Source organism: Bufo gargarizans, chromosome 9, assembly GCF_014858855.1.
Source record: "Bufo gargarizans isolate SCDJY-AF-19 chromosome 9, ASM1485885v1, whole genome shotgun sequence".
NCBI classification, from domain to species: Eukaryota; Metazoa; Chordata; class Amphibia; order Anura; family Bufonidae; genus Bufo; species Bufo gargarizans.
The window spans coordinates 163,545,315-163,563,637 of NC_058088.1; the positions used below are offsets into that span (position 1 = coordinate 163,545,315).

Genomic DNA, 18,323 nt, shown 5'->3' on the forward strand with positions numbered 1-18,323 from the left:
CAGACAGGTTTCTGAATGGCTAGTGCTCCTCTACAGGATTAGATCTGATCCCCTAGAGATTCTGATACACAAGTCTGTTGGATAGATGCTTAGGATGCAAAGACTATTCTCAGATAAGACGATTCTATGCGCTAGGGTTGATTTTACGCACACTGGGGGAAGAGTTATTTTTATGCCATTCTATGACACCCTGTGCGCTGTCATGGGAAGTGTCAAATTTATGACGCGGCACAGGCCTCCTCATAAATTTGCACATCCTTCAGCAGTCCGTGTGCCTAAACAGAAATCTACTGCAGCTTCATTTACATTAGAAAACTGGCATAAATTAAGATAAATGTGGCGAGTGGAACTGCGGTGCTCTGATCGGTTACCACGACAAACCGTCTAAGTAACATCCCTGCTAAGCTGTGCACGAGGCACAGCTCAGCAGGGAGCACGTCAGAATGCAATTCACCCTAACAGAATTAAAAGATCCCAGTTTCTAGCTCCCTAAGGGGCTAATAGTTAAATGTAAAAAGTTTAAAATCACCCCCTTTCCCAATTTTACATATAAACAAACAATAAAAAGTCATATGCACCACAAAAAAAATGGTACCAATAAAAACGACAGTTTGTCCCGTAAAAGACAAGCCCTCATGCAGCTCTGTAGACCAAAATATATATATAAAAAAAAAAGTTGTGCTGTGAGCGGAGTATATCTCTGCACATTTGATAGACCGCATTTAAGTTTTATATTGGAAATATATACAGATAAACATGTTTGCTACAATAGCATTGCGTATGGTCAGAAAACTCCATTCCATGTTTTTAATGCATCTGAATCAATTCACACCTGGATAGCTGGATATAAAAGACGACCAGTCTCATGGGAACACTAGCCACTGAGGAAGGAGTCGTAGCCAACTCCGAAACGCGTTTGGTGAAAAAGGATCCCATGAAACTGAATATATAACCGGAGTATTGAAGTGCTTTATACCAACCATAGTAAAGGGATCGGCATCCAACAAAATTGGCAGGAGAAAATCTAAGATTGATGGCCGCAGTAAAAACCAGCCTGCTGCTTAATCAGAGCACCTGGTAGGAATCTCCACCTACAAATTCCTAACTGCGGCACTCCTGCAATTGATGACCCAAGATCCCTGGATCCATACCCTGGTAGCTATATCACTGCCTGCAAGCGGAACATACGTGGGACGCCATGCTAACCGCAACATAGCCGGCATAACCGTGAGTAAGAAACCATCGCTGAACTAGTGCATATATAAAAAGTGAACAAAAGGAATATAAGTGACAAGACCACTTACCCTTGTGAACTTTGCCTCACATTTCCTGAACATTACGAACTGTTTTTTTTTTTTAAACTCGTTTTATTAAAAGAGTATAGCACAAGTATGGCATACATGTAGCAATAATACTGCCCGCGCAGGGGCTCCTTGATAATACATGGAAGACAGTATAGCAGAATCAGAGGATTACGAACTGTTTTAAAGAGCTGAATATTTCTGATTTGCTATACAAGCATCATTCTACAGACAAACATAGTTGGAAGGATTGATCCTTCTCTGTCCATATGACTATATTCAAGTGTGTGATTCCGTGTACATTTTATTTATTTTTATGAGAATTTACAGCATGCGAATATTTGTTTAATCAAGTTTTATGTGTTATTATACATATGTGTTATCGTACACATTGTTTGAATAAATTGCATTTACCAAATCTCCTATGTGTGTCCAAGTGTAGGTGTGCCCTACTACACACACACACACACACACACATTGGGTGTAATCTTCTTTGTAGGTGCACCCACTCCTATTATTGTCCAGGAAGTGAGCCCTCTCTAAACACTATTTTCCTGTTTTAAAGTTATCACCACTTAAAGTGACAGTGGTCAGATTTGCCAAAAATGGCCTGGTCCTTAAGGTGAAATAAGGCTGTGTCCCTAAGGGGTTAAACAGCCTGCACGCCCAACCAGAAGACGGGATACCGGGGGTCATTTGGGGAGGGGGGGGGGAATGTTGTGTTCGCCCTGCCCCCACATCAGCAGCAGAGCAGTGGGAGAGTGGGCTCCACCCACTTCCGGATTTTTAAAGCTCCTGGCGGGAAATGAGTGTCTGACTGGCGTTTGGAGGGACACAGGCTGGGTAAGTGTTTGTCCCTTCTTGCAGGGCCTAACCTTCCCATTTGCCTCATTGGGGTGACAGGGGCATCATTATGTCTGAACCCAGGCCCGAAGCAGGCGGTCCCTTTGGTGTGTCATGTTGCCTGCACATCATGTCGCGCAAAATTTCCATTCCCTCAGACTCCCTCTGCTTTGCGTGTGCTGCGCCGCCATCAAGTGGCTCGGCTCCAGACCCATTGCTTCCCGCTGCCCAACCTACGGAAGAACTGGAATGGGCGCGTTCCCTGTCTAGGGTGGTAGAGAAGGTCTCCAATACCAACAATGCTATTGTGGATATATTGGGGCGTTTGTCAGCAAGGCAGTCCTCTGACCAGCCCGACACTGGGGATCATGGGGCTCGTGCCCATCGTGGCCGCCCTACAAAACAGGCCAGAACTTCCTCAAAAGGGGTTCTGTGTCTCCCATGTCCTCAGCCTCTCCTCCTCCTGCTAGAGAGTTCACTCCGACATGTCCTCAGTTGAAGAGGCATGTTCCGAGGAGAGAGGGTCAGATGAGGATGTTGTCTCAGAGGAGGGTCAGTCGCCCAAACTATCCTTCATGGTGGACAATTTAATTATGGCAGTTATTGAGACGTTGCAGTATGAGGATCTAGCTCAGTCACCTGTCGGCACGGGCGCTTCCTTTAGGAAGTCCCGTCATTCGCACAAGTGTTTTCCCAGCCACCAGGTTTGATTCCTCTCTCTCCAAGGAGTGGGATTTCCCTGATAAACATTTCATGTTGCCAAAACGCTGGAACGTCCATTTCCGGAGGATTTGACTAAGAAGTGGTCAGCTCCACCTATAGAGGACCCGCCAGTTTCCCGCTTGGCTAAACATACTACCTTGCCAGTGCGGCTTCTTTTTCTGATATCAAAGATACTGGACGCGTTTGCAAAATCTACATGGGTGAGCAAGGCTATGGGAGAGTGGACAAGTAATTCACATCAGGGTCTCGACTCAGAAGACCCCACGGGGGAACTTGCAGACGTGGCCCTGCAGCTCTCGCATGTCCGTGCATATATTTGTGAAGCATCTTTGGACGTGGCCAGGTTTATGGCTCGCTCGTCAGCCCTGTTGGTGGCTATTCGCCGTACCCTATGGCTCTCATGCTGGGCGGCAGATAATGCTTCAAAAGCACACCCTGACGGCCCTCCCCTTTATCAGCGGCAGACTTTTTGGTAATCGCCTGGATGAGATCATTTCGGACGCTACAGGTGGTAAGAGCACCTATTTACCACAGAACAGGTGGCGGTCTAATAAGTAAAAAAAGCGGATGCCTTTTTTTCGTCCCTTTCAGAGTTTTTCTGGCCCCAAGGGAGCGTCCGATAAGTTGGCTGCAGGCAAGAAGTGCAAGCCTTCCTTTAAGCCGCGGCCTTCTTGGCATTCCTGTCAACAGGGGGAGGTCAATGCAGAGAAGCTGGACTTTAAGTCCTCCCCTCCGCCCTGTTTTTTTTTTTTTTTTTTCGGTCGTCTCCTCCGGCCTCTCCCGCAGATTCTTTTTTTCTGGCAATTCACACGCTGCTGCAGCAAGGTGTGATTGTTCCGGTTCCTGCGCAAGTCCGTTTTCAGGGCTTTTAATCCAATCTCTTTGTGGTTTTCAAAAAAAGTGGACGGTCCGTCCCGTTCTGGACCTCAAGGCTCGCAACAGTTTCCTTCGCGTCCGCAGATTCCGGATGGAGTCACTGAGGTTGGTTATTGCGTCCATGGAACCGGGGGGAGTACCTGTCCTCAATAGACATCAAGAACGCTCATCTTAATGTGCCCATATGAGTCAGTCATCAGAGGTTTCTCCGGTTTGAAAGGTCCATTTTACTACCAGTTTGTGGCCCTCCCGTTCGGCCTGGCCATGGCTCCCAGGGTCTTTACGAAGGTTCTAGCGGTAGTCATGGCCCTGCTCCATGCCAGGGGGATCATGGCGATCCCGTACTTAGACGATATCCTGGTGAAGGGTCCGTCATTCCAGGGGACGGCGGACAGCTTGAACATTGTTCTAGACACCCTGGAGCGCTTTGGATGGACCCTGAACAGGCAGAAATCTTGTCTTTATCCATCGCAGCGGTTGACTTATCTGGGCATGGTACTGGACACTTGTCAGGCCAAGGTGTTCTTGCCTTCAGATAAACTATCCGCTCTTCGTCTGCAGATTGTATCCTATGCTCAATTCCATACCAGTACGCTTCAGCGAGCCATTCTGTCCAGCTGGGATCGCTTCCCAGCCTCCTTGGATTAGCCAATGCGTCTCCTTGCCCCAGTGCGCAGGGCCTACAGATGGTGGATGGTCTTTCTGCGACATTGGGGCAAACCATCTCAGGGGTTGTCCAGTGAGGGTGCAGTCCGACAACTACACGGCAGAGGCCTACATCAATCACCAGGCAGCACCCGGAGCCCAGCAGTCATGGCGGAGACGGCGCAGATTCTCAGCTGGGCGGAAAAACATGTTCCGGCACTGTCGGCAGTTCACATACCCGGCATCGGCAACTGAATCGTAGACTTCCTCAGCCGGGAGCACCTCGATCCCTGCGAGTGGGCTCTTCACCTACAGGTTTTTCAGGCCATCTGGAAGAGGTAGGGTCAGCCGGATGTGGATCTCATGGCCTCAGGCTTCAACAAGGTCAAGGACTTTGTCGTGCGGTCCAGGGACCCTATGGCCCTGGCATGTGACGCGATGTTGATGCCGTGGAGTCGGTTCACATTTCCTTATGTGTTCCCGCCCCTTCCTCTCATTCTGTGTCTTCTCTGGAAGATCAGGTCAAAGGGACTGCCCGTTATTCTCATGGCCCCAGATTGGCCGCAAAGGGTGTGGAACGCGTCCCTATTAGGCCTTCTCGCCGACGAACCTTGGAGTCTTCCTCTTCGGGATGACCTGCTGTTGCAGAGGACAATCTTGCACCCGAATTTAGGGTCACTACATTTAACGGCATGGCTGTTGAAGCCGCCATATTGAAAGCTCGTGGGTTTTCTGATGCAGTGGTCCAGACCATGATTCGGGCCAGGAAGCCTCAGTCTTCCAGAATCTACCACCGGATCTGGAAGTCCTACTTTAGTTGGTGCGAGCGGCAACAGCTGTCTCCTGTTCGCTTTTCCTTGCCGCGACTTTTGGCTTTCCTACAGTCGGGCATGGACCTGGGCCTGGCTCTCAGCTCTCTTAAAGGGCAAGTGTCTGCTCTCTCCATTCTTTTTCAGCGAATTTTTGCTTCGCTTTTGTCCGTTTGTACTTTTCTGCAGGGGGTGGAGCATGCTGGGCCCCCTTTCAGTCCTCCGTAGGATCCTTGGGATCTTACTCTAGCGCTCAACACTCAACAATCTTTTCCGTTTGAGCCTTTTCAGCAGGTGTCGCTGTGCTTCCTATCTTATAAGGTGGCTTTTTTGGTTGCAATTACCCGGTGTGTCCCCCAATGAACGGAAGAGAAACAGATTTTACGGTGAGTACAAAAATCTCGTTTTCTGTATGTTATAATGGAGCAAATTCCATTATTTAATACAAGTTGCAATCTGATTTTATTTTTATTTTTTAAGTAAAAGTAAAAAAAATATAAGTTTAAAAAAATAAAACATATATAAAAATTAAAATCATCCCACTTTCCTCAAAAACAAAAAGGAAAAATAAATAAATAAAAAAAATAATCAAGGGGAACAACTCATGCAAAAACTCCCGTACTATTAAAATATATATAGAAAAACTGATCAAAAAGTCACATACCCAAAAAAGGTATTAGTAAAAACAACAGATCGTCTTGCAAAAAATGAGCCCTCATACAGCTCCGTAGATAAAAGTTATGGGGTACACAATATGGCAATGACAAGAAAACTTTTTCCAGTATGAAAACACAAGAAAAACTATACATATGTGGTATCACCATAATCGAACTGACCTAGAGAATGAAGATCAGATGTCAGTTTTACCGCATATTGAGCGCCGTAAAAATAAAACCGATAAAAAACTGTGGCAGAATATTTTTTTCTTTCTTCAAATTTCACCCTATTTGGAATTTTTTTCTCCGTTTCCCACAAAATGGTATGGTATTAGGAAGTTCAACTTGTCCCACAAAAAACAAGCCCTCACATGACTATGTGAATGTAAAAAAATGTTTTAAATAATTACAGCTCCGGAAAGGCAGGGAAAGGAAAGGAAAATCACAGAGTCAGTGTTAATTTACCAACCATATGTGTTCAAAAGTCACCGCTTGGTCACTGCTCCAGATACACTGAACCCACATTGCGGGACCTAAATAATTGGCTTGAGTCACTGGGCCCCACGGCCGCCTTTCCCACATCTTACCTGAACAGCATCTGCTTAAGCATTCGGTTAGCAGTCGCTACTCTGGGTAAACGTCCTGTCGACAAAGAGTGGAGCTCCATGTTGGAAGAGATCATCTGGGTTGTCATTTCTGTATCAGCCGCTGTTCCAGCACCGCAACAGCTAAAAAATAAACATAACACAATATGTCAAAATGACTTAGGCAGCGAAACAAACTTGCTACCAGCTTAAAGGGACAAGAAGTGTTTTAATATTAATAACCTATATAGGAATATTTGGTGTCATTACTATAAAAAAAAAAGTGTGTGGATGGGTTTATGAATAAAATTTTTAGAAGTCACTCCATGTTTTCTACTTCCCGTCCTGGTTTTTTTAAGGCTATTCGACACCTTTCGGGCAATTTTTTATGATTGCATTTTACTCATTTTGGGCTAAAATGCTTTAATTAAAAATATTTTCAGCAGTTTTTGCAATTAATAAAAAAAAAAAAAAAAAAAAATGTCTTTTTGTAGACTACTGCTCCTGAGTTCCATCAGCTGACGGCTCCTTTAGAGCTCTTATCCGATCTCCTGATCACTTAAAGGGGTTGTGTCATCTCAGACAATGGGGGCATATATCTCACTATGATATGCCCTCATTGTCTGATAGGTATGGGTCCCACCTCTGGGACCCGCACTTATCTTGTAAACAGAATCGGCAAAGTCCCAGAAGGAGTAAAATGCAATCAGAAAAAAAATATTGCCCGAAGGTGTCCATAGCCTTTAACCTCTTTTGTTTGGACCTTTCGCACAGCAAGTGGCCCTCTTTGACTTTCTCACTCAGACCATTCTCTGCGGCCAGAGAAGGAAGAGGGAGGGTGAGTGACAGAGCATCACATATTAGGCCTTGTTTACATTTCCATGAAAAACTACCGTATTTTTCGCCCCCATAAGACGCACTTTTTTCCCCCAAAGTGGGGGGGAAATGCCCCTGCGTCTTATGGGGCGAATACTAATGAAGGGCTTCCATTATGGTAGCGCTTCACTAGTACCGGAGGACCAGTAAGCAGTGAAGGCTCTGTACTCAACGCTTCCTGGTCCTCGGCTCGGCTATTGGCTGTGCAGGGCTGCGCACAGCGTGAGGGCGCTCTGTGACCTCACACTGTGCGCCGCAATACCTAGCCGACAGCAGGATGAAGAGGATCACAATGGCGTCCAGGAGCAGGAGAGGTAAGTGAGTTTTTTTTATATTATTTGCACTGGGGGGTCTGATCTAAGGTCTGATTGACATTGGGGGTCTGATTGCTGGTCTGACCTGAGGTGTAATGGAAAATATTTTTTTCTTATTGTTCTCCTCTAAAACCTATCCGCAGAAAACCCAAGACAGCACTCGTCAGTGAAAAACAGAAATGTGAACAACGCCTAAGGGTCCATTCACGCGTCCTTTGTTTGTTTCCTGATCTGTTCCGTTTTTTGCTGAACAGATCTGGACCCATTCATTTTCAATGGGTCCTGAAAAAAAAACGGACAGCACAATGTCAGATTTTCTTTCAGGACCCATTGAAAATGAATGGGTCCAGATCTGGTCCAGATCTGTTCAGCAAAAAACAGAACAGATCAGGAAAGAAACAACGGACGTGTGAATGGACCCTTACACTGATAAGTGCAATGCCCTCCTGTGGACATCTTTAACTAAGCCTATCTATAGAACAATAGAGCTGTCATACAGTTATCCAAATTTCTACAGCTAATATTATACTAGCAGATATCATCTTGCCCTCACAACAGCAATAATCTTGCAATGGATTACCTATCTGTACTGCTAAAATGAACAAGAAACGAAAAATTTCTATGAATATTAAGTTAAAAAATATCCCTTTCTAACAAAAAGGGTCCCGTTAAATTTTCTGCCAGTTAAAACTAGGTACATACACATATCCTTCTTTTCCAATTTGTTTTATTTCCTTAATGCAAATTTTTATTCTATTTGCTGAACACGATTAGAGAGGCAGACATCTTACCTGAGCTGTTTTTAATGGGCTTATCATGGAAAAAATATTGATGGTTTATCCTCAAGATAGGTCATCAATATCAGACTGTCAGCACAGTCAAGAAACGAGATCCGGCCATGACGGTTGACAGACCCAGCAGTGAGATGTGTGCCCGAGTCCGACTGCTGTGTCCATTATCCATGATGGCCTGGGCCTCATACAGTAATCGTTACCGTGTGTGTACTGACAGGTGAGGCCCAGGCCACCCGATAGCGATAGTTCCATCACTGGACCTCTGTCACATCAGACAATTTCAGAAAGTGAAGATTTAATAAAATAAAAAAATTAAAAAAAGCAGTGAATAGCTTGCCTATCATAACTGCAAATATCGGGTAGGTACTGAGATAGCTGCTAGACACTATTGTTATGTAGGTAAGACGTGCCACCTTATATTCTACAGACACTTACTAGACATTGGGAGCTATGTAATGGATCTTAGAGCAGTTCTTGTCAGCTACCACCATCCCTTCTGTGGCTCTGGTATCAGCGCCAAGTATAATACCATCCTGTGGAGATAAAAATAAGTTTTCAGAATAAGGCCAAAGCTAATCAAAAGTCTACTAGAACATGGCTAATACTCCCCACCAGGAGAGGCTTCAATGACCTGTCAAAGCGGAAATGAGCAAATTGCATTACCTTAAAAGGGGTTAATAATATATATATATACACACACACAATACAAAGAAAGAGCAGCAGCACTTGTGGATGTAGTCGGGTGCAGAAGTCGGTGCTTGAAAAAGACTGCAAGGAGTAGTTGAAACGTTGCACAGGGGAGATTAAAGTGGGTCGTTTTTACAGAAATTCTGGAGTGCTGCCTCTTCTTTGAAAATTATATATATATATATATATATGAAGAAAAAAGGACAGCACTCCAAGTAAAAATTAGTGATGTTTAGTCACCCATGTGAAGGCTTCACATTTTGCCTTCACATGGGTGATTAAACATCACTAATTTTTACTTGGAGTGCTGTCCTTTTTTCTTCTCCTATTGACGGGGTAAGCTGCTACATCCCTAGACATAGCACCCTCATTGTTTCCAGTGCCGCCATTGTTATATATATATCTGTAAATCTGCAATATATAACTAAGCTAAGCAAGTTTGAGGCAAACAAATTATATTTCCTCATTTCCCTGGTTCCCTTATGGCCCTTTGTTTACCTGCAATAATAACCTCTGCCCTTCCGCCTGCTCTGCAAAGGGAGTGAATACAAGAGCTGCCCTGAGTGACATGTCTGCCTGCTGGGAGACTCAGCAGCATGTTGTATGTGTAGGACTACAAGTCCCAGCTGTACAATGCTGATACACACAGAATCTTCCCCCCTAGCTTTTCTTGTGCAATACTCTGCAGAACTTCTCTAGTGTGTCAGCTCCTGTGCCCAGCATTTGTCTCCTCACTGCCAGTAGCTAATCAGTAAAGCCTTCAGCCCTGTGTCTGTGCTGCTGAAGCGGTTAAAAATTTTCCTGAAGAATCCAGGGAGAGGGCAGACAGCAGCAGCCAGTATAGGGGGCGTGGCCAGCACAGTGATGTCGGTGTACAGACACAGATCAGCTCCCTCAGGCTTGTGCACAAAACATCAGAGCAGGGAGAGAAGCTGACATCACAGGTCATGTGACCCTCGGTGAAATCTGAGAAAGCAGCAACTGTAGATGCAGTAAGTGCATGGTAAAGCCCTTACATTTGCTTAATTAGAAACATACAAAGAACAAAAAAAAAAAAAACTCGGACAACGCCTTTAACCACTTCAGCCCCGCTAGGTGAAACCCCCTTCATGACCAGAGCACTTTTTACACTTCTGCACTACACTACTTTCACCGTTTATCGCTCGGTCATGCAACTTACCACCCAAATGAATTTTACCTCCTTTTCTTCTCACTAATGGAGCTTTCATTTGGTGGTATTTTATTGCTGCTGACATGCTCAATGACATTTTTCACTTTCAGCTGTAAAATTTTGCAAAAAAAACGACATCCATATATAAATTTTTCGCCAAATTTATTGTTCTACATGTCTTTGATAAAAAAAAAATGTTTGGGCAAAAAATAAATGGTTTGGGTAAAAGTTATAGCATTTACAAACTATGGTACAAAAATGTGAATTTCCGCTTTTTGAAACAGCTCTGACTTTCTGAGCACCTGTCATGTTTCCTGAGGTTCTACAATGCCCAAACAGTAGAAAACCCCCACAAATGACCCCATTTCGGAAAGTAGACACCCTAAGGTATTCGCTGATGGGCATAGTGAGTTCATAGAACTTTTTATTTTTTGTCACAAGTTAGCGGAAAATGATGATGATTTTTTTATTTTATTTTTTTCTTACAAAGTCTCATATTCCACTAACTTGCGACAAAAAATAAAAAATTCTAGGAACTCGCCATGCCCCTCACGGAATACCTTGGGGTGTCTTCTTTCCAAAATGGGGTCACTTGTGGCGTAGTTATACTGCCCTGGCAATTTAGGGGCCCAAATGTGTGAGAAGAACTTTGCAATCAAAATCTGTAAAAAATGACCGGTGAAATCCGAAAGGTGCACTTTGGAATATGTGCCCCTTTGCCCACCTTGGCATCAAAAAAGTGTCACACATCTGGTATCGCCGTACTCAGGAGAAGTTGGGCAATGTGTTTTGGGGTGTCATTTTACATATACCCATGCTGGGTGAGAGAAATATCTTGGCAAAAGACAACTTTTCCCATTTTTTTATACAAAGTTGGCATTTGACCAAGATATTTTTCTCACCCAGCATGGTTATATGTAAAATGACACCCCAAAACACAGTCCCCAACTTCTCCTGAGTACGGCGATACCAGATGTGTGACACTTTTTTGCAGCCTAGATGCGCAAAGGGGCCCAAATTCCTTTTAGGAGGGCATTTTTAGACATTTGGATCCCAGACTTCTTCTCACACTTTCGGGCCCCTAAAAAGCCAGGGCAGTATAAATACCCCACATGTGACCCCACTTTGGAAAGAAGACACCCCAAGGTATTCAATGAGGGGCATGGCGAGTTCCTAGAATTTTTTTTTTTTTTTGCATAAGTTAGCGGATATTGATTTTTTTTTGTTTTTTTCTCACAAAGTCTCACTTTCCGCTAACTTAGGACAAAAATTTCAATCTTTCATGGACTCAATATGCCCCTCACGGAATACCTTGGGGTGTCTTCTTTCTGAAATGGGGTCACATGTGGGGTATTTATACTGCCCTGGCTTTTTAGGGGCCCTAAAGCGTGAGAAGAAGTCTGGAATATAAATGTCTAAAAATGTTTACGCATTTGGATTCCGTGAGGGGTATGGTGCGTCCATGTGAGATTTTATTTTTTGACACAAGTTAGTGGAATATGAGACTTTGTAAGAAAAAACAAAAACAAAAACAAACAAAAAATTTCCGCTAACTTGTGCCAAAAAAAATGTCTGAATGGAGCCTTACCGGGGGGGGGGGGGGGGGGGGGGGTGATCAATGACAGGGGGGTGATCACCCATATAGACTCCCTGATCACCCCCCTGTCATTGATCACCCCCCCTGTAAGGCTCCATTCAGACATCCGCATGATTTTTTTACGGATCCATGGATCGGATCCACAAAACACATGCGGACGTCTGAATGGAGCCTTACAGGGGGGTTATCAATGACAGGGGGTGATCAGGGTAATCACCCCCCTGTCACTGATCACCCCCCCAGTAAGGCTCCATTCAGACATCCGCATGATTTTTTACGGATACATGGATACATGTATCGGATCCACAGAACGCATGCGGACGTCTGAATGGAGCCTTACAGGGGGGTTATCAATGACAGGGGGTGATCAGGGTGATCACCCCCCTGTCACTGATCACCCCCCTTGTAAGGCTCCATTCAGACATCCGCATGATTTTTTACGGATCCATGGATCGGATCCACAGAACGCATGCGGACGTCTGAATGGAGCCTTACAGGGGGGTTATCAATGACAGGGGGTGATCAGGGTAATCAGGGTGATCACCCCCCTGTCACTGATCACCCCCCCTGTAAGGCTCCATTCAGACATCCGCATGATTTTTTACGGATCCATGGATCGGATCCACAAAACGCATGCGGACGTCTGAATGGAGCCTTACAGGGGGGTTATCAATGACAGGGGGGTGATCAGGGAGTGTATATGGGTGATCACCCGCCTGTCATTGATCACCCCCTGTAAGGCTCCATTCAGACGTCCGCATGTGTTTTGCGGATCCGATCCATGTATCCATGGATCCGTAAAAATCATGCGGACGTCTGAATGGAGCCTTACAGGGGAGTGATCAATGACAGGGGGGTGATCAGGGAGTGTATATGGGTGATCACCAGCCTGTCATTGATCACCCCCCTGTAAGGCTCCATTCAGACGTCCGTATGCTTTTTGCGGATCCGATCCATGTATCCGTGGATCCGTAAAAATCATACGGACGTCTGAACGGAGCCTGACAGGGGGGTGATCAATGACAGGGCGGTGATCAATGGCAGGGGGGTGATCAGGGAGTTTATATGGGGTGATCATGGGTGATCAGGGGTTTATAAGGGGTTAATAAGTGACGGGGGGGGGGGTGTAGTGTAGTGTGGTGTTTGGTGCGACTGTACTGACCTACCTGAGTCCTCTGGTGGTCGATCCTAACAAAAGGGACCACCAGAGGACCAGGTAGGAGGTATATTAGACGCTGTTATGAAAACAGCGTCTAATATACCTGTTAGGGGTTAAAAAATTCGGATCTCCAGCCTGCCAGCGAACGATCGCCGCTGGCATGCTGGAGATCCACTCGCTTACCTTCCGTTCCTGTGAGCGCGCGCGCCTGTGTGCGCGCGTTCACAGGAAATCTCGCGTCTCGCGAGATGACGCATATATGCGTGACTGTGCGCCAGCCTGCCACCTCCGGAACGCACATGTGCGTTAGGCGGTCCGGAGGTGGTTAAAGGGGTTGTTCTAGTTCAGAATATGGCATTTATCATATAAAGTTAAAGGGGTCACCTAACCCTTGAAATGCTCCTTCATATGCCCGGGCCACTCATACACAATGTACTTACCTGGCCCTGGCCCCGGCCCCCACATCGATTCTGATGCCTGCGTGGCCGCCGCTGCATCTCCCCGTCGTGTGGATAAAAACATCCTGCGCCGGGGGAAGGGGAGGCAGCCAATAGCAGGTGGTGAAGGGAATGAGCCTCTTTCTGTGTGCTTCAGAAGCGATGCGGGTGTCAGGGAGCGAGGCAAGAACATTGTCTATGAGGGCCCTGGGCATATAGAGGGGGGGCATTTCAGGGGTTGGATAACCTCTTTAATACAAGGCACTTACTAATGTATCATTATTATCCATATTACTTCCTTTGCTGGCTGGATTTTTTTTTCCATCATTTTATACACTGCTTGTTTCCATGGTTATGACCACCCAGCAATCCATTATGGTCGTGCTTTCACACATTAGAAAAAAGCATCAGCCTCTCTGGTGGCCAGGACCATAGGATTGTGCATAGGTCACTGCAAAATCCATGTTTTACACAAGAATTATGATTACAGGGAACGAACATTCATATGAAGGCTGGTTCCCAATAATCGGGTCGTGTTAGGGTCCATTCACACGTCCTGTTTTTTTTCATCCTGAAAAACGGTCCGTTTTTTGCGGATCCGTTGTTCCTGAAAATGTTTCCGTATGTCATCCGTTTTTTGCGGATCCGCAAAAAACGGGAACATGTATACATTTCAATAATCAAATAAAGTTGTTTGGATTTCTTTGAAAAAAAATTGAAAAAAAAATTAAAAAAAATTGTTATGTGTTTCCTGGAACGGAATCCGCAAAAAACGGATGACATACGGAATGACATCCGATTGTCATCTGTTTTTTGCGGATCCATTGACTTTGTATTGTACCAGGATCCGATTTTTCAGGACAAGAATAGGACATGTTTTATATTTAAACGGACATGCGGAACGGAACAACGGAAACGGACAGCACACATTGTGCTGTCCGATTTTTTCCAGGACCCATTGAAAATGAATAGGTCCAGATCTGGTCCTGATCTGTTCCTGAAAAAACGGAACTGATCAGGAAAGAAAAAACGGACGTGTGAATGGACCCTAAGGGTGCTGCTGATCACGCGACTAGGGTTTCACCGGATATCGCAGTATCGATACCCAATGGATATTTTTAGACCCGGATCGATTTGACACTGGGTTTTACCATTTTCCTATATTAGCCTGCGCTACTGTATAGTATCAGTTAGAGAACATGGCGCGTGCTGCTCTCCATGCACACCATGTTGTCATCAGCAGCACAAGAGAGAAGGAGGCAGTCTCTCCATCTCACTGTGCCGCTGCTGCCACCGATGAGAAGACGAGGATAAGGGCTGTGACCACCAATGAAGATAATTAACCACTTAATACAAATGAAGGATGCGGGTGTCGGAGGTACCACATACCCGGCCTTAATGACAGGGCGCTGCAATCCGCCAAACCACGGCAATAAGCCCCTCAGGTGCAGCACCGGGATCACAGCCCCTTGTCATAGAGGCCGGGGATGCGATACTGCCGTCACCCACATCTTACATTTGTATACAACAGGTTAATTATCTTCATTGGTGGCGTGCCCCCCCCCCCCCCCCCCAACCTCAGTATTACAAATCATAAATCGTTCGTGGTGCAGTGCCCCCCACCCCCAAGTATTAGTAATTGTTGGCAATAGCCACAGGGTCCCCTCCTCCCCTTCTCATTGGTAGACAAAAAATTAAAGGGGTTGTGTTATGGACAATGGGGGTATATAACTAGGAAATGCCCCCATTGTCTTATAGGTGCGGGTCCCACTGCTGGGACCCGCACCTATATCAAGACCGGAGCCCCGCAAGTGAAGGAGGGCGCACTGCGCAAGCCGTTGGCTTGGCCATTTCCGTCAGCCCCATAGAAATAAATGGGAGCGGGGGCCGCGCATGCTCCCATTCACTTCTATGGGGAGCCGGCTTGATGGTGGCCGGATCAGAGTCCTCCAGCCACCACCTTGCGGGGCTCAGCTCTCTATATACCACCGCTGGGACCCGCCCCTATAAGACAATGGGGGCATAGCCTAGCGAAATCATCCCCTTTCCCTATGTTACATATAAAATATATACACAAAAAAAATCTCTCCTATGTGGCGAATGACGTAACAGAGAAAAAAAATATATAAAAACTGCACGGTTCGCTATTTTTAGTCACCTTGTCCCCCCCCAAAAATAGGACAGGACTGTTCTAATATGGGCCGGACGTTCCATAAAACACGCTTTTTTTGGTGTTTTTCGCATTGGTATGGAAGGGTAATACTTTTTTATGGTCTCGAAACGAAAAAAAAAAATTGGTATCGTGACAACCCTACCCGACGAAAGAGCAAATGTGTAAGCATCGCTGACACAGACTCCTACAGTACCTCATCATGCTGTGTAAATTGGGATCTGCTGCCCAGAAACAATGGTCCTGTGCGGGGACTACCAATCGCAGCAGCCACCGCACATCCACAGACATGATTGCTGCATGTAAAAGCCGCTCTCGTCTCCCCTGACGAGCAGGTAGTAAACGGAATAGAATGGTTCATTCCTGATACCTGCCTGCTCGGTCGGCACGTGTAAATGGACCTTTAAATAGGAATTACCTGCATTAAACTCGGCCCCACATGGGAATTTCCAGCCAGTTCTGCGATATGCTGCAAACACACAAAGGGAGAGGGTACCCTCAAAAGTCTTACCTTGAACACCACTCCGACAATCGTGGTCCCAGTTTTGCGAGCTGCGGGAAGCTTGTGCCCTTTCTGTGTTAATTCCTTTTCCAAAAGAGCATTTCTAATGGACAGAAACACAAGGAACATTCTCATAACTTTCTATACCTTGAGCTGTGTTCACACCTGCATTGCGAGAGTCAGTCGCGCAATCTGTCATTGGTAATAAATAAAATAGCACTGCGCGTGTCCCATTTTAAAGGCGGGATATATTGATGGCCTATCCTTCGAATGGGTCATCAGTATCAGATCGCCGGGGGTCCGACACCTGGGCCCAACTGATCAGCTGCTTCCTCTGCATTAGGGTCCATTCAGACGTCCGTAAGTGTTTTGCGGTTCACAAATTGCGAATGCGCAAAACACGGATACCAGCCCGTGTGTGTTCCGCAATTTGCGGACCGCACGTGGCAAGCTCTATGATAGAAATGTCTGTTCTTGTCCCTGATGCTCATAGAAATTAGCTGGTTACCAGTTTGGCTGGGATACTGGTTTAGACAGCCCACTGACATCCTGAGCACTGGTTTGGGCTGCCCAGTGCCCACCGGTTACCAGTTTGGCAGGGATACTGGTTTAGACAGCCCACTGACCTCCTGAGCACTGGTTTGGGCTGCCCAGTGCCCACCGGTTACCAGTTTGGCAGGGATACGGGTTTAGGCAGCCCACTGTCCCCCTCATCGATGGTTGGGTAGTCAAGCGATCTCTGGTTACCAGTTTGGCGGGGATACTGGTTTAGACAGCCCACTGACATCCTGAGCACTGGTTTGGGCTGCCCAGTGCCCTACCAGTTTGGCAGGGATACGGGTTTAGGCAGCCCACTGTCCTCCTCATCAATGGTTGGGTAGTCCAGCGATCTCTGGTTACCAGTTTGGCGGGGATACTGGTTTAGACAGCCCATTGACATCCTGAGCACTGGTTGGGGCTGCCCAGTGCCCACCGGTTACCAGTTTGGCAGGGATACTGGTTTAGACAGCCCACTGACCTCCTGAGCAATAGTTTGGGTAGCCCAGCGACCTCTGGTTACCAGTTTGGCGGGGATACTGGTTGAGGTAGCGCACTAACCCCCTGAGCACTGGTTTGGGCAGCCCCTTGGTTATCAGTTTGGTGGGGCTACTGGTTTAAACAGCCCACTGACCTGAGCACCGATTTGGGCTGGCCAGTACCCCCCCGGTTACCAGTTTGGTGAGGATACTGATTTAGGCAGCCAACTTCCGCCCAAACCAGTGCTCAGGGGGTATCAGTGCCCCCTGGTCACCAGTTTGGTGAGGATACTGGTTTAGGCAGCCCACTTACCCCTTGAGCACTGGTTTGGGCGGATCAGTGCCCCCTGGTCACCAGTTTGGCGGGGATACTGGTTTGGGCAGCCCAGTAACCCTTGGTTACCAGTTTGGCGGGGATAGTGGTTCAGACAGCCCAGTTCCCCCCTGTTCCATGCTGGGGCTCCTCTCATAGCCCTGAGTCACCCCTGCAGCCTGTCAGCAGTCCACCCCAGCACTCTGCCGCAGACGTCCAGGTCCGTCCCTACACAGGACTGTCTCCTCACCTCCTACAGTTCCCGAAATCAAAGCCGCTCACAGGAGCAGATCGCACAGTCACGGATGCCATCTTTCCTGAGAATGAAGCGACTTCCGGTGCCGGGAGAACAATCGTGATAACTTCCTGTCCTATGTGTTCGTCTTGTGTTCTCAATAAAGTTCATACAAATGCAGAGTCACAGTGTATCCTCCCTCCGCGCGTTCATAGGCGCTGAATGTAAAATGATGGTACCCAGGTTGGCTGTGCGCAGGCGCCAACACGCCTTCTTTTCAGCCAATCTGGTGCCGACTTGAATGTTCACACCTCCTTTTCAAGCGGTACGTCATAGCGGAAGTGACGAGGTACCGGATTTTAACGGAACAAGCGGCCCTTGATATGGAGGCATAGTCACTAAGTTATATTCATTTTGGAGTACAGTCTCTTTAGTTCCTTGACATTTTTGCTCAAGGCCATTAGTTGGATCATGTTACTTACTTTTTGCTCATTGTGAGGAATTTTTTTAACCACTTCAGCCCCCCTAGCTAAAACCCCCTTAATGACCAGGCCACTTTTTACACTTCTGCACTACACTACTTTCACCGTTTATCGCTCGGTCATGCAACTTACC

The 18,323-nt window shown here is 46.5% G+C and overlaps 1 protein-coding gene across 1 annotated transcript in view; it reads right to left on the reverse strand.

The window, feature by feature from the left end:
* PSMB7 (proteasome 20S subunit beta 7) overlaps positions 1 to 17,878 on the reverse strand; it is a 62,500-nt gene extending 44,622 nt beyond the window's left edge. Inside the window, exons 1-4 of the mRNA XM_044268610.1 lie at positions 17,724 to 17,878; positions 16,154 to 16,247; positions 8,857 to 8,954; positions 6,441 to 6,581 (exon numbers count right to left, since the gene is read on the reverse strand). Coding sequence (XP_044124545.1) covers positions 6,441 to 6,581; positions 8,857 to 8,954; positions 16,154 to 16,247; positions 17,724 to 17,785 — 395 coding nt within the window. The 5' untranslated portion in view covers positions 17,786 to 17,878. The remainder of the gene's footprint in view (positions 1 to 6,440; positions 6,582 to 8,856; positions 8,955 to 16,153; positions 16,248 to 17,723) is intronic.
* Between the last annotated feature and the right edge of the window lie 445 nt (positions 17,879 to 18,323).